This window comes from Hypanus sabinus, chromosome 12, assembly GCF_030144855.1.
Source record: "Hypanus sabinus isolate sHypSab1 chromosome 12, sHypSab1.hap1, whole genome shotgun sequence".
In the NCBI taxonomy this organism is placed as follows: Eukaryota; Metazoa; Chordata; class Chondrichthyes; order Myliobatiformes; family Dasyatidae; genus Hypanus; species Hypanus sabinus.
The window spans coordinates 69,609,192-69,634,667 of NC_082717.1; the positions used below are offsets into that span (position 1 = coordinate 69,609,192).

Consider the following 25,476-nt stretch of genomic DNA (forward strand, 5'->3'; position numbering starts at 1 on the left):
CTTTTCTGAAGTGCTCCTGCCATTGACAACACTCACGACAACCATGTTTTATTAGTGCTGCTCTCTGAGTTGGGCAGGTAATCTTACTCCTCTTCTTCTAGGCAGTTCTTGCGATCACTGTTGTGGGCTCTGAATTGATGATGAGGCCAATATGGAACCTGCTGACTCTGGCACTCATGAGGCAGGAGGAGTTGCTTGATAGGGCAGATACTTTGGAAGATATTTTGTTACTTCCAATATCTACACTGGGCATCTTGTGCCCCTGCCAATGGAATGTGGTTCTCAGTACATAGAAAGAAGATAATTGAGGAGGATGTAATTCCTCATGGCAAATGGCAAGTAGACCCATATGTAGTTGCATCAATTAAATTTACCTCCTTTCTTGGAGATGGTAATAACTTGAAGATCCGAGGTATGGTTCCCAGATTTGGTAATGAGGGGGGAAATTTGTGACTGAAATTCCTGTAAAGTTTAGAACTCTAGCAGTGGTGCTCTCTTTGGGTGTCTGGACGATGGACCTTGATGGTGCAACAGATTTCATGCGTGTCATGATTAACGATGAGATGTTGATTCCCCCTTTTCTCATCCAGCTTTTTTTAGGGATCACTGAACCTTGCCTTCAGGCAACTAGAGCTTTATTTCCTTTAGGGTACACTGGAGCTTGCAGTCCAGGAACATGTTGCTTCTTATGATTAATTAGCTCTTAGATCTTTCTCATCAAACCTGTTCCAGTGCTTCCTGGTACTGAATGCAAAATTTCAGTTAACTTTTCTCTTTTAGTGCAAGACTTTATTTGTTTTACTATATTTTTTAGCTGATTTCTTATCCAAGAAAATTCTTTTAAAAACTAACAGAAATTGTTGACCATTCAGCATATGTGAGAAGAGAAACAAGGCTCACACGTTTATCATAATTGAACTGGTTGCAATTATATGATTTTGAATCTCTAGCTACAACTTATTTAATGTTTGTATCACCACATAATACCTATTTATCACAAACAGAACTGTTAATTAATCATTGTGGAAATGAAGCCAATAGGACACAGTTACCTGTGTATGTTTAATCAGCTATCACATTCATTTTTCATTTTGTAGGATGTCCTTAACCATATTTAGAACATAGAATAGTACAGCACATTTAACATGTTCATAATGACTACTTTGAACTTTTAAATCTATATGTGATCTCAATTTCCTTCTTGTTAGACCGGTCGGATTATCAATGATTATGGACCAAAGGAAAACTGAATAGCTGACTTTATATTATGTAAAGTTTTCCATTGCAGCACCCATTATTCTCAAAATAGCATATTTTTCCTGTATCTTTCCTGCTTCTGTCCATTGGAGTCTAACAGTTTTAAAGGGCTGAGTTGATAGCTCCAATGACATCCCAATGGATGAGTCAAGCTGTGTCCTGATGAAAGACCTTGGCTCCAAACGTCAGCAGTTTATTCCCTTCCACTGATGCTGAGTTCTTCCAGCATCTTGTGAGAGTTGTTTGGTAGTTAAATCTAACCCATGAATCATTTCATAAGCACCCATGTTTCTCATTGGCATTAGTCACGTTCTGTGATTGTGTGCTTTGAGTAAAATGTATGAGTCTCAATCATTTAGACTGACAATAATATCATTTGTCTATGGAAGTATTCAGACAATTAGACATAAATGTAGAATTAGGCCCATCCTGTCTTTGCTGCCTTCCACTCATGACTGATTTATTTTTTCATCTCAATCCCATATTCCTGCTTTCTCTCCGTGACTTCTAATGCTTTTGCAAACAAGACTCTATAAACCTCTGCATTAAATATACCTAATGACTTGGCCTCCACAGCTGGTGGTGACAATGGATTCCACAGATTCACCACCCTCTGGCTAAAGAAATTCCTCCTCATCTCCATTCTAAATGGACGTCCCTATATTCTGAGGCTATGCCCTCTGGCCCTGGACTCGACTCACTCACTATAGGAAGCTTTCTCTACATCCAGGCCTTTCAATATTTTAATGTATATACATTCTGGATTTAGACTAGTTAGATGCATTTTGAGTACTTGGGATCATAGATTTAATGTCCTGATGTGAAAAATCTGTATTTCATTATATATAGCAATATTCCGATTGTAATCTGTTTTCATTTTGTCTTATTCCAATTTTGGCTGGCTTATGTGCTTTATTTTAATTTTAGTTTTTTAATCTCTTCAACTAGATTTCTGAAAGCATCCCAGTAAAAAGGCTTAACCAGTGTATGCAAGTGATTCAAATATTTCTTATCAATTTTACATAGTTTTGGTGTAACCTTATCCACGGTTGATGCTCATAGCAGGATCCACATCGTAACATTAAATGATCTGCTGAAAACATTGCAGTTACTTTTAAGTGCATTAAATGGAGCCAATAAAAATATTGCATTAACCCAAAAACCTGAAGATTTTTACAGCTATTATGTTTGGAATTGATTTTAAGTTTATAGTGCTTAAGCCAGAATACTTTACTCATTAGCTGCTTTGGCATTCTTATTAGGGACATCGCACAAAATTGAGTCCTACTGGTTCTTGAGCCTGTGACATCATTCAAGTAAAATATAGTTTATTATGATCATAACTCCATATACACAGCTTTGTTGTGTTTCTCTAATATGTTTGGGTAATTAGAAGAGTAAAAATTATTACTATTAATTAGAACTATTAACTATTAATTAGAGGAGTAAAAATGAGCATATGATAGCATCTATATGTGGATGTGGTGGATTTTAGGAATGTGTTTCTTCATTTTCTTTTACAAACGGTCAGGTTCTAACTTTTAAACCATCTTCATTGAGAAATAGATTTCATATCTGTCGTGAAGATTCCAAGATTGAAATTTTATACCCTGCAGGTCTCGTCTGTGGCATTCTATTCTAGACACTAAGCAATTCAAGTGATTATCTGTGCAAAGCGATTTTATATATTTGTGAAATAATAATAATAATAATATTTGATTGCTAGCCTATCAGATATAACCAAACATTTTTGATGTGGCTGTTGAATAGGGAACTATCCAGAGTCTCCCATCACCATTTACTTAAATTTGAGGCGTGTGGCCCTTTGTGTTTTTGCCAAGTTGCAACATTGCCAGATACCTTTTGAATGTATTTTCCCAGGATATTTTGTGGATTCTGGTTAAAACTGATATTAAACTGATATTAAAACCTGTCTTAATTATGACATTTGGTCAAGTTTGCCAGAATGCCTTTTAGTCTTTACACATTTCCTGTGTTTTCTAATGTATACATCTGTATCTTTAACTTATCTAAGCACCAGTAACTTCTGTATGGATATTATGGTTTTCAGAACTAAGTAATTTCAATGTATTGTGTATGTCATTAGCTTGTCATTCTAATTGACAGCAGTTGTTGACACTGGTATAAGAAATAGGATCAGGAGGAGGCCATCTGGCCCATTGAGCCTGCCCCGCCATTCAATAAGATCTTGGCTGATCTGTCCGTAAACTCAGCTCCATCTATCTGGCTTTTCTCCATAACCCTTAATTCCCTTACTATGTAAAAACCTATCTAACTATTTCAAGATTCAAAAACTTTATTGTCATTCTAACCGTACATCAGCTCTGCAGGGCAGAATGAGACAGTGTTTCCCAGGAGCAGTGCAATCATAACATAACAAACGCAACACTAAATAATAAACATAACAATAAATAGTAAAACACAACAACCACATGTCAGTTAAAAACAAGTTCTAAGTGTCCAGTGCAAGTTGAAGGTATCCAAAGCAGAGTCAGGTAGAGCAGCTATTTAGCAGTCTGACTGCCTGTGGGAGGAAGCTGTTTTGTAGCCTTGTGGTTTTAGTTTTGATGCTCCTGTAACGTTTACCTAATGGCAGAAGAACAAGCAGTTCATGGAGAGGGTGTGAGGGGTCTTTTATGATGTACCGTGTCTTCTGCAGGAATCGACTCTGAAAGAGGTCTTGGACAGAAGGTAGGGAGACCCCAATAACTTTGTCTGCTCCCCTAACCACCCTCTGCAAGGCTTTTTTGTCGGCAGCACTGCAGCTGGAGTACCAGGTTGTTCTTAAATATATTTAGTGAAGAAGCCTCAACTGCTTCCCTGGCCAGAGAATTCCACATATTCACCATTCTCTGGGAAAAACAGTTTCTTCTCATCTCCGTCCTAAATCTTCTCCCCTGAATCTTGAGGGAATATCCCCTAGTTTCACCTACCTATGGAAACAACTTTCCTACTTCTATCTTATCTATTCCTTTCAAGTCCTGATGAATTTGATTATCAAATTGCTTTCAATAACAGAAAACTGAGCTTTGGTGTAAAACAGAGATTGATCGAAGGCTGCTTTTCCCTATTATTGCTGGTTTTCATTTGCTATACAGATTCAAGTCCAACTTTATTGCTATTTTACTGTCCTGCTGTACATGTATACAACCAAACAAAACAATGTTCCTCCAGACCATGGTGCACCCACAGAAAATGTAGATGCTACTGTACCCTCTTGACTAGTGAGGTATTGTGGGTCCCAGGTTAGGTCGTCTGTCATGTGTACACCAAGGAACTTCGTGCTCTCCACAGCAGAACCATTGATATACAATGGAGAGTGGTCGACTTGTGTCTTCCTGAAATCCACAATCATCTGTTTTGTCTTGTCCCAGGTTGAGACTCAGGTTGTTGTTCTTGCTCTAGTTGATTAGCCACTACCTCTTCTCTGTATGCTGACTTATCATTGTTGCTGATGAGGCCAGCCACTGTAGTATCATCAGAGAGCTTCATGCAGTTTGAGCTGAATCTGGAAGTGCAGTCATAAATCAGCAGCGTGAGTAGCAGTGGGCTGAGCACACAGCCCGGCGTGGGGGGGGGGGGGGGGTGGTGGTGGCGGGTGGCACCAGAGCTCACCGTTTTGGAGCTTGATATGTTGCTACCAACTTGGACTGACTGAGGTTTTTCTGCCAAAAAGTCCAGGATCAGATACAGAGAGGGACTTTGAGTCCTAATGAGGGCAAATTGCCCATCATCCTCTGAGGGAAGATTGTGTTAAACACCAAGCTGAAGTTGATGAACAACATCTTGGTGTATGAGGCATCATTTTCTAGGTGGGACAGGACAGAGCGGAGGGCTGAGGCAATGGCATCATCAGTAGACCGGTTTGAGTTGTAGGCAAACTGGAAAGAGTTCAATGTAGCTGGAAGACGTACTGCACATTCCAAACTTTGCTTGAAATCCATCTCAAACCAATGAGCTCTCTCTCGGGTGTATTGGCCCTTCCTCCTTGGAGCCATTCATTTGCACAAAGCACTTTGTTCAACAGGAATGTTCCTTCCCATGGCATTCTCAGCCACCTTCCCTCCTGTCCTCCCAGCAGCTCCTACCAAAAAGACCATGAACCCCACCAGTGTCCACCAGCTCTCTCTAGAATCTTCTCCCAATTCTGCCATCCTGATTGGCTAACACAACATTCTAAGTTGAACATCATAGCCCCTTATCTTTAGCTGAAACTCAACATTTCCATCAACAGGACACACTGCTTTTACAGAAAGCTACTAAATGAAATGCCCTACAGGATTAATGGTAGAACTCTTAACCAGGGCATTACACAAGTTTCAAATACTTATTAAGGCTGATTTCCTAATTGGAAAATGTGTGAAAGTCTTTACAGAACTTTGGAAAGGCCAATTGGGTAACATCTCTTGATCAACTAATGTGAAATTGCAAATTTCAAAGTGAAGGTAATTGAAGAAGATTTGGAACATTATTTTTCTCAATCTATTAGGAGTAAAGATATAGTTGTAATTAAGTTAACAAATGTGAGACCATAAATCTTGTCATTGGAAGATATTCACTCTGGACAAGAATGGTGCTTCTAAATTCTCTTAACATAGAACTTGGAAGCGCTACTTTTATTGTCTATATTTTAGTATATTTTTATTGTCATAAATGCAAATATGGAGTTTATTTTGCCTGCTCATGTAATTATTGGAACGGAAGATAGCAGTAAATAAAAATGACTATGCATTGATATGAATTTTGAAAAAAATGCTTCTACTCCCTTATTTCTCCAAACTGATAAACATTATTTTTATCAACACATGAACAGCTGAGGATGTCATTTTCTTGCTGAAATGTTATCTTGCTTTTGAATAACCTGTTTTTTTAAAAAAAAAGCATTTTGAAGTGGCAATGAGCAGTTCTCATGTAGATTTAACTTTTGGAATAGTTAGCTGGTGAAAGTATTATTACAGGTTGCTTAGTTCTTCTGGAAAGTGAATGAACATTAAATGATATCAGAAATCAGAAGTAAGATTCAATTTTGTTATCCACAGGATGCTTGATGATTCAGGACCAGATATCAGATATGCTATCTAACAGCACAGAAGTGTTGATGAGCTAAAGAGAGACATGCAGGGAGGGTGGATAGAAATTTCACTTCTGATATAGAACTAGAAGGGCCGAGATGGCCTGTTTCCGTGCTGTAATGGTTATATATTTTCGTATTGGTCAAGGTCATTAGTAAGGAGAGAAAGAAAGAAATGTAATACGGAGACATAATATGAAATATGAAGGTAAGCTAGCCAATAATATAAACGTGAATATAAAGAGTAAAAGAGAGCCAAGAGTGAACATTGGATGTCTAGGAAGTGAAGCTGGAGAGGAAATAATGGGCAACAAAGAGATAGTGAATAAACTGACAAAGTATTTTCCATTAGTCTTCACTGTTGAAGAACCAGCAACATACCAGAAATTTGAGAGAGTCAAAGGGCAGAAGTAAGTGTAGTTGCTGTTACTGAGGAGAAGGTGCTTGTGAATCTGAAAGGTCTGAAAGTAAATAACTCACCTGCACCAGGTAGACTACACCCTAGGGTTTTTGAAAGAGGTAGCTAAAGAGATTGTGGAAGCGTTAGAAATGATCTTTCAAGAATCACTAGATTCTGGAATCATTCCAGAGGACTGGAACATCTTAAATGTCACTCCACTATTTAAGAAGGGAGGGAGGCAAAGCACAGGCAAAGTTAGCCTGACTTCAGTGGTTGGAAAGATGTTAGAGTCTATTCTTAAAATGAGGTTTTGATATACTTGGAGGCACATGATGAAGTAGGCCAGAGTCAGCATGGTTTCTGGAAGGGGAAATCTTGCTGACAAATCTGTTGGAATGCTTTGAGGAAATAAAAGGCAGGATATTCAAGTCAGGTTTATTGTTATTTATTGTTATTCAGTTTCCCAAGCACCTCCTCAGTATACATAAACATATGTATGACATATATAGCTATATAATGTATATAGAAATGAGACGTTTATTCGAACCAGAATGTATAGACGAAGGAGAGTAAATTATTTTGAGTCATTAGTTGTGTACTTCCCTGGAACTCAAGACCTGCCTTGAGTTCTGAAGTTACTGATTCTCACAAAGGGTATTAACCTTCTTTGTCATATCATTATTAATATTTGAAGCTAATTGCCTTAAGCATTACGGGAATATGGAAAGCAGTAGAGACAGTGCATCTTATCTCTCAATCTGTCACTGGACTCACTATTGATTTTGAATAACTGCACAAGATGAGAGACTGGATACACTTTTTGTTTGGGCCCTCAACTTATGGCAGCCATAACTGAAATGTCTCAAATAGCCTCATTCACTTGAGAAAGTATCCACCTTAGTGTTTTTTTTTAGCTTATTTTAATTGATGTTGTAACTTTAATGAAATTACCTGTTATTTTTAAATTAATTGCATTTGTTAATAATTTCATAAATTTGTGTTTTTTTTAAAGTTTAATGGTCTAGTTATGGCTTGCAGCCATTCAGTTTCATGGATAGTCAGGCCTTGTCATTGGGAACTGTCTGTCCACAAAAGATTAGTGTGGGTCAGGATGACTGCATGGCTGGACTGGATTCAATGTCTCCAGAATAACTGATACTGACACAAGAAGAAACGCAGTAGTTACTGTAGAGACTGCACTGGCGCTTGGTTTGGTTTGTGAAAGTAAGGGTGTAACAGGACAGTGAATTAATGCAAAGGAAATGGAGAATATGGATCTGTAAATAGCACAGTTCGAGCAACAATGCCTCTTTGGATATCAAACACGAGGAAATCTGCAGATGCTGGAATTTCAAACAATACACACAAAATGCTGGTGGAACACAGCAGCATCTATAAGGAGAAGCACTGTCGACATTTCGGGCCGAGACCCTTCATCAGGACTAACTGAAAGGAAGGATAGTAAGAGATAGTAAGAGATTATCTTTCCTTTCAGTTAGTCCTGACGAAGGGTCTCAGCCTGAAACGTCGGCAGTGCTTCTCCTTATAGATGCTGCCTGGCCTGCTGTGTTCCACCAGCACTTTGTGTGTATTGTATTCCACTTTGGATATGTTGTGAACTTGAGGGAAAAATGGATCCACTGAATCCTGATCCTGGCAGAAGATGCAGGAGAAGTACAAGGCTGTAAATAACAAAAAACATTATATTGTTCCTGACAGTAGCTTTTTAGCTTAATTGTTTCTGGATCTGGATGTCCCCTGCAATCTAGCATTTATTATCCATCACTGCCTGCCCTCTTACATAAATTTTGTGTCAGACATAGGCCAACAGATATCATAAATTGTCTTTGTGAAAGGACAAAGAAATTGTTATGGGAAACAGAGAAATAGCAGAAGAATTTAATGAGTACTTTAGATCTGTTTTCACTAAGGAAGACACAAGCAATCACCCAGATGTATGGATGGGCCAAGGACATAGGGTAACAGAGGAAATGAAACAGATTGACATTAGGAAGGAAACGGTGATGAGAAGACTGATGGGACTGAAGGCTGACAAATCCCCAGGTCCAGATGGTCTGCATCCTAGGGTACTAAAGGAGGTGGCCCTGGAAATTGCGGATGCATTGGTAATCATTTTCCAATGTTCCTTAGATTCAGAATCAGTTCCTGAGGATTGGAGAATGGCTAATGTTATCTCACTTTTTAAGAAAGGAGGGAGGGAGAAAACAGAGAACTATCGACCTGTCAGCCTGACATCAGTGGTGGGGAAGATGCTAGAGTCCATTATTAAGGATGAAATAGTGGCATATCTAGATAGCAGTGGTAGGATTGGGCCGAGCCAGCATGGATTGCTTTGGTTAATGTTTACGCTCCAAATGTGGATTGTCCTGACTTTTATAAGTCTTTATTTACCTCTTTACCCAATCTAAACGAATATAAGTTAATAATGGGTGGTGACTTTAATTGTTGTTTAAATCCTCTGATGGATAAATCTTTATCTATTCAGACTTTACCTAATAAGTCGGCCACTTGTATTAACTCTTTTTTGACTGACAATGGAGTTTTTGATATTTGGAGATTCCGGCATCCTAATGACAAAGAGTTTTCTTTTTTCTCACATGTTTATCACTCTTATTCGAGAATTGATTATTTTTTTGTAGACTCTTGTTTTATTCCATTGGTAATCGGTTGTAAGTATGATATTATAGCTATCTCTGATCATGCTCCATTATTACTTTCTATGAAATTTACGGATACAGCTTCTAATGCCAGACAATGGTGATTTGACTCTACCTTGTTGCAAGACTCTGACTTTATAAAATTTATGGAGGAGCAGATCGACTTCTTCTTTTCAACTAATTCTACAGATAATATTTCCTGCGGAACATTTTGGGACACTTTTAAAGCGTATATACATGGACAGATTATTTCTTATTCTGTTGGTTTGAGGAAACGTACTAAGATGGAAACTCTCTTATTGGTTGATAAAATTAAAGAGATTGATAAGAAATATTCGATTGCTCCTAGTAAGGAGCTTTACAAACAAAGGCTTGAACTTCAAATGGAACATAGTTTATTACTTACATCCTCGATTGAAAATCAATTAATGAAATCTAAATCTGATTTTTACATACATAGTGATAAATCTGGTAAACTGTTAGCTAGTCAATTGAAGAATGCTTTGGTTAAACGTCAAATCACTAAGATTGGTCAGCAGAATGGGAATCTGACAGTTAATCATGATGAGATAAATAAGGCATTTCAAGACTTCTATACCTCCCTGTATCAATCTGAATTTCCTCAAGATCATAATACCATGTCTGATTTTCTTGGGAAATTAAATTTTCCAAGATTATCATCTGATGATCTTTTGATATTGGATACTCCTATTACGGATGTAGAAATTAAGGGGGCTATTTCCTCAATGAATTCTGGGAAAGCACCGGGTCCAGATGGTTATACAGTTGAATTTTTAAAATTTTTTCCCGCTACTCTTTCTCCTTGGTTAGGTAAGGTTTTTGAGGAAGCCATTAGATTGGGGAATTTGCCACAATCTTTTTATAGAGCTTCCATTTCTCTAATATTGAAGAAAGATAAAGACCCTACTAACTGTGCTTCCTATAGACCTATATCTTTATTGAATGTAGACTCCAAGATTTTTTCCAAGTTACTGGCATCTAGATTGGAGAAGGTATTACCCAAAATTATTTCAGATGATCAAACTGGTTTTATTAAAAATCGTTATTCTTTTTTTAACATTAGGAGATTGTTGAATATTGTTTATACTCCCTCACATGACACTTCAGAATGCGTGATTTCATTAGATGCAGAGAAAGCATTTGATAGAGTTGAATGGCCTTACTTATTTAATGTGTTGGAGAAGTTTAATTTTAGTCCGATATTTATATCATGGATTAAATTGATTTATCATACTCCAGTAGCCTCAGTGTTTACCAATAATCAGAGATCTCCTTTTTTTTCGCTTATTTCGGGGCACTAGACAAGGATGTCCTCTTAGTCCATTACTATTTAACATTGCCTTAGAACCTTTGGCAATTGCCATCAGACAATCACAGGATATTTTGGGAATTAATCGTGGGACAGATATTCATAAGTTATCTTTGTATACAGATGATTTATTACTATTCATTTCTAACCCGGAGAAATCCATTCCAGCAGTTTTATCATTATTGGCTCAATTTAGTGAGTTTTCTGGGTATAAGTTAAATCTTAATAAAAGTGAATTGTTTCCTTTGAATAAACGGGTCCCAATTTATGGAAATTTACCTTTTAAATTAGTTAATGACTCTTTTACTTATTTAGGGATCAAAATCACAAAAAACCATAAAGATTTATTTAGATTTAATTTTTTACTCTTAATTGATCAGATTAAAGATTTGTTTACTAAGTGGTCACCTTTATCTTTATCCCTAATAGGTAGGATTAATGCTATTAAGATGGTTATTTTACCTAAGTTTTTATATATTTTTCAAGCGATACCAATTTTTATCCCGAAATCTTTTTTTACTAATGTTGACTCTAAAATTTCTTCATATATATGGCAGAATAAAAATCCCAGGTTAGGTAAAACATGTTTACAGAAGACAAAAAAGGAAGGCGGGTTAGCATTACCTAATTTCAGATTTTACTATTGGGCAGTTAATATTAGATACTTGTTATGTTGGTTGAAAGATGGGGGTGGATCTTTTGGCCCTTGTTGGGTGAGTTTAGAAACTAAATCGGTATCAGCTTATGCTCTGGGTTCTATTTTAGGGACTCCTCTCCCTTTTGCTCTTTCTAAATTGTTGAAACGAATTGACAACCCGATAGTTAAACATACTTTGCGTATATGGTTTCAATTTCGGAGATTTTTTGGGTTGACGCAATTCATTTTAAATAGTCCTATTGTATTTAATTGTTTTTTTCACCCTTCCATTATAGATCAAGCTTATTCGGCTTGGAAAACTAAGGGATTACTAAGATTTTCTGATTTATTTAGATAATTGTTTCATGTCTTTTGAGCAATTATCCAACAAATATAACTTGCCTAGATTTCATTTTTTTTAGATCTTTACAGATTAGACATTTTTTAAGTTCTGTACTCTCTACGTTTCCAAATTTTGTGCCTTCAGATATTTTGGAGAGTTTATTTGAATTAGACCCTTTTCAAAAAGGGCTTATTTCAAAACTTTATAATATAATTATGAAGATATGTTCAGAGCCTCTTTATAAGACTAAAAACGATTGGGAAAGAGAGCTTAGTCTTAGTATTTCTAGTGAGAATTGGGATAGAGTTCTTCAATTAGTTAATACATCATCGTTATGTGCCAAACATTCACTAATACAATTTAAGGTCGTACAGAGGGCCCATATGTCCAAGGATAAATTAGCTCATTTTTACTCTCATATTAGTCCTATTTGTGATAGATGTCATTCTGAAATTGCGTCTTTAACTCATATATTTTGGTCTTGTTCATTTTTGGAGAAATATTGGAAAGATATTTTTGATATTATTTCTGTGGTTTTGAATATCGATTTACAACCTCATCCTATTACCGCAATTTTTGGTTTACCAATGTTAGACTCACTGCATTTATCTTCTTCTGCCCGTCGAATGATTGCATTTCTAACTCTGATGGCTAGAAAATCTATATTGTTGAATTGGAAAGAAATTAATCCTCCCACTGTATTTAATTGGTTCTCTCAAACTATGTTATGTTTAAATTTAGAAAAAATTAGAAGTGGTACCTTTGAGACTTCTATTAAATTTGAAAAGTTATGGAGACCATTTATTCAACATTTTCATATGATGTAATATGACCCTGTGCCAAGTTCATTTGATTTCCCAGCTTTTAGCTTATGGATTTTGAGAGGACCGGAAGTGACGGCATTGATGAATACTTATTTTTGTGAGATATTATAAACCGCCCCTTTTTTTTCCTCTCTTTTTTGCTTCTTTTTTCTTTTAGTTATTAGTTATTAGATTAGATTAGCTAGTTTGGCATTATATGTTTTTTGTTTTTTTTCTTTCTTTTTTCTGTTTTCTTTATATCATATATTATGAAATATTTAGACTTACTATGTTCATACATATATTTTATGGCTTATGTTTTGGTAAACTCATTTATATTGTAACTATTATGTATGTTTTTTTTCATATGTAATGGAATTTATATGTTGGTAATTTCTTTATCAATATATCATTTGTATTCTGTCCATATTACTAATATTAATAAAAAGATTTAGAAAGAAAAGCATGGATTTACCAAGGGTAAATCATGCTTGACTAATCTGTTGGAGTTTTTCGAGGATGTAACCAGGAAGTTAGATGGGGGAGATCCAGTGGATGTAGTGTACCTCGATTTTCAGAAGGCATTTGATAAGGTCCCACATAGGAGATTGGTGAGTAAAATCAAAGCTCAGGGCATCGGGGGGAAGAAATTGACGTGGATAGAAAACTGGTTGGCAGATAGAAAGCAAAGGGTAGCGGTGAATGGGTGTTTCTCGGAATGGCAGGTGGTGACTAATGGGGTGCCACAGGGCTCGGTATTGGGACCACAGCTGTTTACAATTTACGTCAATGATTTGGATGAAGGCATTGAAAATAACATCAGCAAATTTGCTGATGATACTAAGCTGGGTGGCAGTGTGACATGTGATGAGGATGTTAGGAGAATTCAGGGTGACTTGGATAGGCTGAGTGAGTGGGCAGATATTTGGCAGATGACGTTTAATGTGAGTAAGTGTGAGGTTATCCACTTTGGGAGTAAGAACAGGAAGGCAGATTATTATCTGAATGGTGTAGAGTTAGGTAAGGGAGAAATACAAAGAGATCTAGGAGTCCTTGTTCATCAGTCACTGAAGGTGAATGAGCAAGTGCAGCGGGCAGTGAAGAAGGCTAATGGAATGTTGGCCTTTATTACAAAGGGAATTGAGTACAAGAGCAAGGAAATCCTTTTGCATTTGTACAGGGCCCTGGTGAGACCACACCTGGAGTATTGTGTACAGTTTTGGTCTCCAGGGTTAAGGAAGGACATCCTGGCTGTAGAGGAAGTGCAGCGTAGATTCACGAGGTTAATTCCTGGGATGTCTGGACTGTCTTACGCAGAGAGATTAGAGAGACTGGGCTTGTACACGCAGGAATTAAGGAGATTGAGAGGGGATCTGATTGAAGCATATAAGATTATTAAGGGATTGGATAAGATAGAGGCAGGAAATATGTTCCAGATGCTGGGAGAGTCCAGTACCAGAGGGCATGGTTTGAGAATAAGGGGTAGGTCATTTAGGAGAGAGTTAAGGAAAAACTTCTTCTCCCAGAGAGTTGTGGGGGTCAGGAATGCACTGCCTTGGAAGGTAGTGGAGGCCAATTCTCTGGATACTTTCAAGAAGGAGCTAGATAGGCATTATGGATAGGGGAATCAAGGGATATGGGGACAAGGCAGGAACCGGGTATTGATAGTAGTTGATCAGCCATGATCTCAAAATGGCGGTGCAGGCTCGAAGGGCCGAATGGTCTACTCCTGCACCTATTGTCTATTGACATTGGTACACCATATGGCATTTTACAACAGTCCAGTAGTTCCTGATAATAAAATGCCTTTTATGAGTTAGTAGAAAGTGATCAATTTGTACAGAAGTTATAAATTTTATTGAAATGATACTGTTTGTGGACTGTCTGAATCACCAGCAGAGCAGCTTTTTGAAATACATACCTGAAAACAGCAATGTACCACTAGGGGGCTGCAGGTATCTACCAAACAATACCATAGCAGCACTCTTTAATGATTATAAGGAGAAAATTTGAAACTAAGGACTCCCGTTCCTAACCTTGTATTACCATAGCCCCAAAGCGCTTTCCTGGGAATATCCAGAAGGTGGTCTGTCTGGGCAGGTCTATTATTTCAGCTTGCTCTTGTCTTCTTTCTTTCTGTATTGACTCCACCAATCTCCCCTCAGGGTTCTTCCCCAGCTTACACCCGTAACTCCAACCTGATGGCATGAACATTGATTTTTCTGATTCCCTGTAATTTGTCCTCCAACCTTTCTCCCTTTTTTCATTCCCCATTCTGGCTCCCCTCTTTCCTCTCCTACATGCCTGCCCCATCTCCCTCTGGTACCTTTATTCCTTCCTTTCCTTCCACTGTCCACTCGCCTCTCCTGTCAGATTGCTTTTCTTCAGCCTTTAATATTTTCCACTATCACAGTCTAGCTTCTTACTTCATTCCCACCCCCACTTCCCTTTACCCTCACCTGGTTTCAGCTATCTATTAATTGCTTTATGCTTTTATCAAACCAATAGAGTGAGTTAAACTATTACCTAACAATTTCAGAAGAAACTAGATAAAAAGAAATGAAATAATGAGGCACATAAAATTACAAGAGATTTTAACTGGATGTAAACAGCAGCAGAGTTGTATGTTGGGATATATGGCTTATGTAAAATAAGCCTTTTCGTGTAAAATGAATCAGTTGCCTGGAAAAGAACTACAATACTTACTAATAATTAAACAGCATACAGTATACTAAATTATCAGCTGCAGAGTAGATATAACAACTACCATTTTTAAAGTCTTGTTTTGAATCTAGATTACACTGACTATTTTATTCGAGTATTTCTTACATTTTGATTTGAACCGTACAAATTGTTTATGTTATGAATGCTCTGGTATGCAGATTAGTGAAATATAAAAACAAGGAGAATTTTTTTTCCTTCATGAATATGTTTTCCTTGGCACTGTTCAGCATTTGTTCAGTTATGCTACTGAGACAAACTTATTTTCAACATCTAGAGCAATAGTGATGTACTTTTTGGATCCTGGATTGCTGCCAATGGATCTGCAGAAAATGATCTTTGCTGTAAGAAGATAAGTAAGTATTACGGTTGCTAAAGATCCACGGAAGGGAGAAATCAGCAATCTTTATATATTTCTCCCTTTAAGGGCTCTAAAGTATACCTCAGCTTGTAAAAAGTATTGAAATACAATTTCTATTTTTATCTTCACGAGATTATTAGGCAGCATAATATTCTAAGCTGTTACTGTTACATGTATACAAAGAATTTATAATCACCAAGATTAGCAGCATTTGAGCAATTGCACCATTGATAATTTTGTTCAGTTATAAACCTTAAATGCCAGGAAATCCAGTCATTGCTACCAGCTGAACACAGTGATGATAGTGAACACTGGAAAGCAAATAAAAATAGGAAGTGCTGGAAATATGCAGCGGGTGTAAAGAGAAACAGCATTTATGTTAACATTTCAGGCCTTTCTGATGGAGGATCGTTGTCGTGAAAAATAAACTTTCTGTCCATAAATTCCTATCTGACCAAATGAGTGTTTGTAGAATTAATCATTTCTACCAAGCTACAGGTCATTCTGGCAGTCATTATACCCATCTAACAAGCAAGTCTATTTCTATCATCATTTCAATAATCTATTTTTATTTTTAATCCGCTTGTCCATCTACTGAGAAATTGGTGGTAAACTTGTTAAGATGATCACTTTTGTTTAAAAAAAACTTATTATTTTTTGTGCTTATCAGTTTTTTTTGTTCATTTTATTTGCTTCAGGTAAAGGAAGGGGACGAGGAAGAGGAAGAAGTGATGCAGAGGAAACCAAAACTGAGGTAAATCAACCAGGAAGAAAAAGAAATGAATCATTTGAGAATATCAAAGAAAATGAAGCTTCAGATCAACCACTAGAGAAAAAGGGCAGAAGGAAAATCACTGAGGCAAGTGAAAGTGAGAAGCCTACTCTCAGCAAGGTAAGAAATAATTTGTGGATTGTTCATTATTAGTACTAATCTGCTGTCTTACTTTCTGATCATTAATATCAGTATCAGCAAACAAACACTGATTTCAAATCCAATTTTAGGACTTTTTTCCCAGATGTACAGTTTTATCTCTTCAACAACAAGATCCATGAGGGTTCTACCATTCTAGATCCTGAGCTTTTAAGGAGAAGTGGTTGTTTTCGTTTAGTTTATTTTTTACAATGTGGGATGGTCTTTCATCCTAATTAACACACAGGCTTCAACGACAAGTAAGTCTAAGATGACTAGTGTCCAATAACTTCCGTAGACATGTTAAAACACATTTGGCTTCAAATCCAGGGAGAGATACAGTCCTCTGGCAAGGTGAATTTGGCAAGAAAGCAGCAAGGAAAGCTCCCTGCCTCATAAAATGTTTGGAGGAAATCTTGCCATAACCTGCACACTGTTGGCTATGACCTCCAAGAGGGCCAAAGCCTTGTCAGGGTTTGGAAGCTTGTGTGCCTTAATGATTTGGAGAGCTATGTTGGCTGGAGTCAGGGCTTTATGCTTTGGCTCTTGGTCAGGTCACCCATGCCTAAAATGTCAAAGGGTGGAGACCATATTAAGAGTGGTTTGCCGGCCCACCAGATTTAGGGGTTCAGCTCAGGGCTAACAACCCTGATTGGTAAAACAAAGTTGATATAGAAACAGCAGTGAAAAAATTTTCTACATCTGGTATCCCTAAGCCTCCACACAGGACTTGCTTGCTTAACAGTAGTGACAACCAAGAGGAAGTTACTGACATGCTGAAGGAACCCCTGAACACATCAGAGTTAGAGGTTGCTGCCCTAAGCACCAACAGAGTAATGGGCAGTTTAAAAAAAAATAGCAATGAGGCAAGTGCAAGATTTCGTGGCAATACATGAATCCAGGAAGATTACATCACCCATGTTAGATTATATCACCCCTGTCATTTCAATGCAGAGGAGTTTTAAATTGACCATTTCTTTATCCTTTGTTACTTCCAAAATAAAGGCAGCCACAGAAATATTAGCACAAGCAAATTAATATTGGGACATTAGATAAATGGACATTGCACAACCACAGGTTTGGACTGCCCTGAGGTCCATGATAATTAATATCTCTTGTCTTCTCAATGAGAAAATCCCAGTACTAATTTGATGAGAATGATCAGGAAATCTGGGATTTAATTAATTGCAAATACAGGGTATTTTTCCATTCAGAAACTGTTCTTCAGGCACCTGAAGGCTGAGATACAATGGAAAGCCTGTAACTGAAAGAACAAATAGTGAGTGGAGATTGTACAGGAAGTCCAGTAATTTGCTGATATCTGTGACATACATGAATTCTTCAGTACTACAAGGCCAAGTGTAACCCAAAGTTTCAGTATGTGCCAAGAGGTGAGTTCATCTAGGAGAAAACAGCACTTAACATCTGCTCAAAGAATGTCTCAAACATCACACACACAGTGCTGGTGGAACACAGCAGGCCAGGCAGCATGTATAGGAAGAAGCACTGTCGACGTTTCTGGCCGAGACCCTTAGTCAGGACATGTCTGTCCTTGATTTGAATGTATTAACTCCATTCCATAGTGACCTTTCTGCACCCATCCACCTTGCAACCTTCTGATTCTTTAGTTATCAAATAGTCCGTATGCGAAATTAGAAACTGGAAGATCTTGGGTAGATTGTATCCCTATTGAAATGATAAAAAAGAAGTTTTTCTCAGTTAAAACCACAAATTCACACCCTCATATTCCACATCTGGAAGGAGGAAGACATTTCACAGTGATAACCTTCAAGAAAAGAGACAAACCCAATTATGGAATCTATTCTAAGACATGATCTTCACTGGATATCTACTTCAAATTAATCACATGGAGAAGCATTAATTATTATATAAGACTTTTATAACCTTTCAAAAGACAGAAATGCTTTTCTAAAGTTGGTTTCCTACAGAAAGTCTTGTCTTTGCATACAAGCCATGATCTTAACTTCCAGCTCAAATGGAACACTGTTCATCCTACATCTCCTCCACTCCAGAATTGAGGTAATCTCAACTTTAGTCATTGACTGTAGTAGGCAGGTGGTATTTGCATGCATGTTCAAAGTCTGAGCTCAAAGTCATTGTTGTCGCAAAGTTTTTGAAAGAATATAACTTTGACTTACCATTTTCAAAACTAGAGTCCTGCAGTAATCCACACCAAAGGAACAACTACATGCTTTAACAACTAAGGTCTAGGATGCAATACTGTAAAATGGAGATATGTTAGGTAACCACTCCTGTGTGCATCCGTGCTTTTGTATCTGTCCTCTCTCCATTCACCTTTCCATGTTCCAGGCGCTGAGGCGCTGTCAATTTTAATATAGAGCTCTGCTAGACCTGACCCCTTGTCAGGACTGCTCCACTCAAGATTTGGAGGGTGCAATTTAATAAAGCTGGCATCTGGGTTGGGGGGAGGGGGCAAGAGAGAGAGCCACAGGGAAGAATCTACCTTTAAAGAATCGTGCTAGTTTCCATATTAACAAATTTGTAGTCTTTGTGTTCTGACCTGTGTTTCGTATTGTGGATCTTTTTGGATTACTCCCCTTGGATTTGATTGCCCTGGATCACTTCTGTAAATATACTGCAAATAGGACTGCTTCTCTCAATGAAGGCAAACATGACTGAAGAAATTAATAGTTCCACGTAATGTTCATTCGTTGTCCCCAACCTTTCTGATCACTGTGTAATTTTAACATTCTCATTGTTACATACAAATTACTTTTTGGACTTTTTACTTCCATTCCTCTCTGTCATCTCCTCCAGCCCTTTACACCTGTGAGATGTCCTCCTGCTGTGGCCTTCTTGTAATTGTACCTTTTGGCAAGTTTGCAGATTTTCTTCTTATATCCTTGTTTCGTTACTTCATTTCTTCTTTAAAGACATCTTGAAACCAGTTTAACATACCAAGAATTGCCATACAAAATTTAATGCCAATCTTGGATAATGTTTTGTAATGTTTTCTTATGAGAAAATTTCTATGTTGCTGTTTCATGTAAAATGAGTAAATAGCCTCTCTAACAGATGGTTGCAATTTTTTTGTTTCCCAGAGCAATACGAAGGAGAATAATTTTGGAACAAATTCCACTTACGAGAAAAGGAAAGAAGAAATAAGGAACCAATTCAGTATGCTTTCTCAGACTAAGGGGAACTGGAAGCTTGATGATGTTGAAGGGAGCAGCCAAGAACATTGTGGCCCACAGAAATCAGATGAAGTAAGCAACTGGGCAGTGAGTGATAGGGAGGAGGAGAAGGAGGAGGAAGTGCAGGAACAGCTGCGGCACACACATATGCAAGATCCCCATTGTAAAAATAGAAGCCCAGGACTTGAAGAAATGGAGTCAGCTGGAGGCACAAGTTGTTCTCAAGCTAAAGATCAAAAGAAGAGAGCATGTGTATATGGAAGTAATTGCTACAGGTATCTTATCATCTACATAGAAATGTATAGTATATGCACATGAGTAGTTTTATATTTTATTTTTTTCACGTATAAAATACACCAGCCTTCTAAAATCTGCTGAGACGTGCAAACAAATATGAGCAGATGGCAACATTTACAATTAGAAAGAACTTGAGAAGCAGATCCATTTTTTTTTTTGAAAATTTAGCTGGCTTCTCTGTATTGTATATTTATTGGAAATCCAATCTGTAACATGATGACAAAATCCCACTGTTCATAAGAAAATCATTAAGCTTGGTAAGGAAGTGCCTTAAGGAATGAAGATTCATTTCTAAGAGACAAAAGAGTTTGTAGTCCAAGCAGCCTTCCAGATCCGAAAGTGTTTGTAGAAGGGCCTTAAGCTGGTGAGTTATAGCTTCCATACTACACATGTGCATCCCGTTTCTAGAATTAATAAAAGTGGCATCAAGATTTTCATTTAGAGCTGGCAATTGTCTGTAGTAGATTAAAACTAGATTGTTAGTTTCCAATTAAAAAATGGGCAACCTGGATGGAGTAGGTGACTGGTAGGTGAGTTTTCATTTTTGTTTGCAGTGACAGGATGGGGCATGTGGCAAGGTTGGCAGGTAAAAGTGCTAAAATATATATTCAGCAAACAATCTGAGATTGTTCTTGAACCATGGAACGTAATAGAGCATGGAACAAATTATACATGACTCAAATAAGAAGGAATATCATAAAATGAATTGAGGACAATAGTATGCAAAGGTGAAAAAAGTTTGTAATTGCAACAGGAAATTGATTGATCCGGATGGCAAATAGGAAGAGAAGAAAAAAGATTAATTTTTAATTGCTGAAAAGTCTGGAGATGAGCAATAATTGCCAACCTCATGTAGCCTAAGAAACTACTAAAAAGAAATTTCTATTACATGTCAAAATTTAATGACAAGAATTTGTCCACTGCTATGAAATAATCGAACAATTTTGGAATTAGTACTATACTACATTAGCCTTTTAACCAATTCACATTTGCAGAAGGTTCATTTAAATGTTTAAAACACTAAATTTAATTATTAATAGTTTCAACATCCACCTTCATTAATGGAATAAAGAAATGCCCAGTTGGATCTCATGAAAGTAGTAATAACAGGATTTGGTATCGTGCTTCCAAACTGCTCTTTATTGAGAAGTTAATCTTCAAGCAGCTTTAGTTATTTGTACAATTAACAGACTATTCACTGTGGTTAGTACAGATGCAAAAAAAAGTTTATGAACCCATTGGACCTAGTTTTCTGCATAAATTACTCATAAAATGTGGTCTGATCTTCATCTAAGTCACAATAATAGACAAACGCAATCTGCCTAAATTAGTAACATACAAGCAATTGTACTTTTCATCATTACTGAGTACACCATTTAAACACAGTCTAGATTTTTAAAAGTATGTGAGCCTTTGGGATAATAATTTGGAGTCTGGTGTTCCAATCATGAGATGAGATTGGAGGAGTGGGTTGTAGAGGTGCCCTGTCCTATAAAAAAGACACAAAGTCAGGTTACTGACAGCTCCTGCTCTTTTCAAGAAAGATCTATTTATGTGCACCATGCCTTGAGCAAAGCAACTTTCAGAGGACCTTGGAGGAAGAATTGTAGAGATGCATGAAACTGGAAAAGGCTACAAAAGCATTTCTAAAGGACCTGAGTGTTCATCAGTCCACGGTAAGAGAAATTGTCTACAAATATTCAATACTGTTGCTACTGTCCCTGAGAGTGGGTGTCCTGCAAAGATCACACCAAAAGCACAATGTGCAAGGCTGAAGGAGGTGAAAAAGAATGAACTGGTAACAGCAAAAGACCTGCAAAACTCTCTAGAACTTGCTAAAGTCTCTGTTCATGTGCCCACTATAAGAAAAGCACTGAACAAGAATGGTGTTCATGGAATGACACCACGGAGGAAACCACTGCTCTCCCAAAAAAAACCATTGCTGCACGTCTCAAGTTTGCAAAAGATCACTTGGATGTTCCACAATGCCTCTCAGACAACGTCTGTGGACAGATGAGGCAAAAGTTGAGCTTTTTGGCAGAAATGCACACCGCTATGTTTGGAGGGAAATGGATACTGTACACTACCACCAAAATCTCATCCCAACTGTGAAGCATGATGGAGGGAAGATCATGGTTGCAGCTGCTTTTCTGCCTCAGGGCCTGGACAGCTTGCAATCATTGTGGGAACAATTAATTCAAAATTGTATCAAGACATTTTGCAGGAGAATGTCAGGGAGACTTTATAGAAGTTGGATAATGCAACAAGACAATGACCCGAAAGACAAGGGTGAATCAACAGAATAGTTTAAAAAGAAGAAAACTTTGTGTTTTGGAATGGCCAAGTCAGAGTCCTGACCTTAACCCAATTGAAATGTTGGGACATGATGTAAAGTGGGCTGTTCATGCAAGGTAACCCAGAAATATTAATAAACTAAAACAGTTTTGAATGGAGCAATAGGCTAAAATTCCTCCTCACCTTTATGCAAGTCTAATCAGCAGCTACAGGAAACATTTGGTGGAGGTAATTACTGCTAAAGGAGGTTCTACCAGTTATTAAATACAAGGGTTCACATACTTTTTCCAGCCTGGACTGTGAATGATTACACAAAGTGTTCAATAAAGACATGACAATTACAATTGTTTGTGTGTTACTGGTTTAGGCAAATTGTGTTTGTCTATTATTATGAAGATCAGAGCACATTTTATGAGTAATTAATGTAGAAAACCAGTAATTGCAAAAGGTTCACAAACCTTTTCTTGCAACTCTACCTGCACAGAATGTACTTCTTTTGATTTTTGCATATGAGAGTATTTAAATTATATTTGCAGCTTGTTTTCTTTAAGACATTTATCCCTAAGTAATTACAACAATAAAAATAAGACTGCAAAGTTATATACATCAGGATTTGGTGAGAACCAAATATACTAAATCAAATGAACACTCCCTCAAAAATTAAAGGCAAGTTTATGGCAGAAGTCACTCAATGTGTGAATGCAATCTTTTAAAACTGTGCTGTTTGTAAATGAAGAATTATAAAGAGAGAGATAACATTTTCTAAATTGGCCAATGAGTAGCAAACTATACCAGGAAGGGGAGCATCTAAAGAGCAATACTAAAAATGTAGTATTAGTTCGGACTCAAAATAAAATAGCTGAGATGTGAAGTGGTTTGGTCAGAATGATGGGCCCAGGTGTGAAGATGAGAGAAAATAAATAAAATGTATAGAATCTAGAGGAAGCAAGGTACAGAAATAAAGGTGAGATAATCCTTAAATAGAAGAACGGTTTTGAAGCCTCATTATGGATTTGATCAAGGTTTTATAATGAACCATAAATAGATGTATTCTATTAGATGGTGAGAATAACTGAAATATCAAAAGTTAGTAAATCTAGTGAAAAAAAATTTCCATGTGCCTTTCCAAATATTCTTATTGATCTAACTGCTTGCTAACTTGCATTAGATCTCATCATCTTATGTGTATTCAACTAGACTTTAAACACCATTGTGAACACATTTCAAGATATTCAAGCATTTTCAAAGTACAACACTAATGTTCTGTTACACAAGAGATTCTGCAGATGCTGGAAGTCTTCAAAAACACATACAAAATACTGGAATACTGACATCTCAAAATATCGACTGTTTTATTTCCTTCCATAGATGCTGTCAGCCATGCTGAGACCCTTCATCAGGAGCCTGCTTGACTTGCTGAGTACCTCCAACATTTTGTGCATGTTTTAAGTGTTTGCATTAAATGCAACTTCTTTAAAAATTATTTAGTATCTCTAAATTCCTGTATAGGAAGAATCCACTTCACTTTCAAGAGTTTAGTCATCCTGGAGATCCAGATTATGAGGACCCATTAAGAGAAGAAGATGATGATAACAAACCAGAGTGTCCTTTTGGAACTGCTTGTTACAGGTTGGTTCTTTGTACAACAATGCCTGTCCTTAGTTATCTGCTCCAATTTAAAGCTCTTTTCATTTCAATCATTTTGCTTAAATTTAGTACCTCCAATACTCTCTCATGATTGCTGAAATCATGAGTTCAATCAAAAGCTAAATATTGCAGCTGCTGAATTTCCAAATTTAGTTGAAGGAGCAAAACAAGTACAGACAAAGAAATGTGAAACTATTATAAATCTATTACTACTTAATGTCTACCTTTGCAAAGAAATATTGATAGTTCATTTATTACTTGGTGACCTACACCATTTTATTCATTGTTCTGCACCGCAATTTTAACCTAGAAATAGAAAATATCTTTGCTGTGATCCACTGATTTCACCTAGCTTATCACTGCAATCTCTGGACCGGACTTGTAAGAGTCATGCAGCACTCAAGTAGAGCTACTGGCTCACGGCATTCACATTATAACCATCAAGCACCCACTTACACTAATTCATTTTTTATTTCACGCATTCCTCTCAAGTACATTTCTAGTACTTATCGACACACCGGTTAATTTACAGTGATTGAATAATTTATCAGCCACATGACTTTGGAGTGTGAGATGAAACAGGTATTCTTGGGGAAATGGAAGCAGTCGGTGGGAGTTGTGCAAACTCAAGTACACATCGCATGAACACTGGTTGCTGGAGTTAAATCCCTTTTGGGTAGGATTATAACTCAAAGTAAAATCCCTTCAGAGTAGAAGAAGGGAGAAAATTATGAAGGTTTATATTATAAAGTAAAAGTAAATGTATTCATGAAATTTTTAAACCACTGTCATTCTGAAAAGCACATCACCATTTTATGACATGTATTATCCAGGAATAAATGGCAGATTAAAATATGTTTTGTCATTTTGAAGGAAAAACCCACAGCACAAGAAAGAATACAAGCACACTCAGCCTCCAGGTAATATTGACTTACGTATTGTATCATATAAACTGAATTGATCTAATTTATTTACACAGTTTATAGACATCTTGACTTTGATGTTAAGTTCTTTACACTGCAGTAGTCAGTATATATTGTGTACATTATCACATAACACATAGACTGCAAAACTGCTTTCCTTTCATAACTTTTTCACATAATCTTAACAGTGCTAATATTTCAAAAGTCGGTAAAACTGATGTATTAACTATCTGGATATCCTGCATTTAGCTCACCTGCCCCAGGGCCCAAGCTCCCTTTCTACTCACCTGGTTCACTGGAAGATCATAATTGAGTGTAGCTCCTTAAAAGTGTGAATTCAGAATTTTGATGTATTAATAGAAACCATGTCCAATAGTTCAGAAAACCTACCAGATAAAGAAACACCCTGATACTCAGCATGCTGCATTAGACTGTTCACTATTAATTATGTTAGGTATTGGAACTTTCTCATTTTACGTTATATTTTATAGACTTGTGCTGGAAATTTTAGATTTCTAGTAGCAGGTAAAATGTTAGTGAACATCTACCAGAAGTTTCTCTACTCAAATGTAACATTTTTGATTGATTGCTACTGCAAGCAATATT

At 37.0% G+C, this 25,476-nt stretch overlaps 1 protein-coding gene across 1 annotated transcript in view; it reads left to right on the forward strand.

The window, feature by feature from the left end:
* The window catches only part of aplf (aprataxin and PNKP like factor), a 47,062-nt gene that overhangs the window by 15,846 nt on the left and 5,740 nt on the right, over positions 1-25,476 (forward strand). The window contains exons 6-9 of the mRNA XM_059986180.1: positions 16,321-16,514; positions 19,616-19,983; positions 23,810-23,929; positions 24,821-24,867. Of these exons, the coding sequence (XP_059842163.1) occupies positions 16,321-16,514; positions 19,616-19,983; positions 23,810-23,929; positions 24,821-24,867 (729 nt within the window). The remainder of the gene's footprint in view (positions 1-16,320; positions 16,515-19,615; positions 19,984-23,809; positions 23,930-24,820; positions 24,868-25,476) is intronic.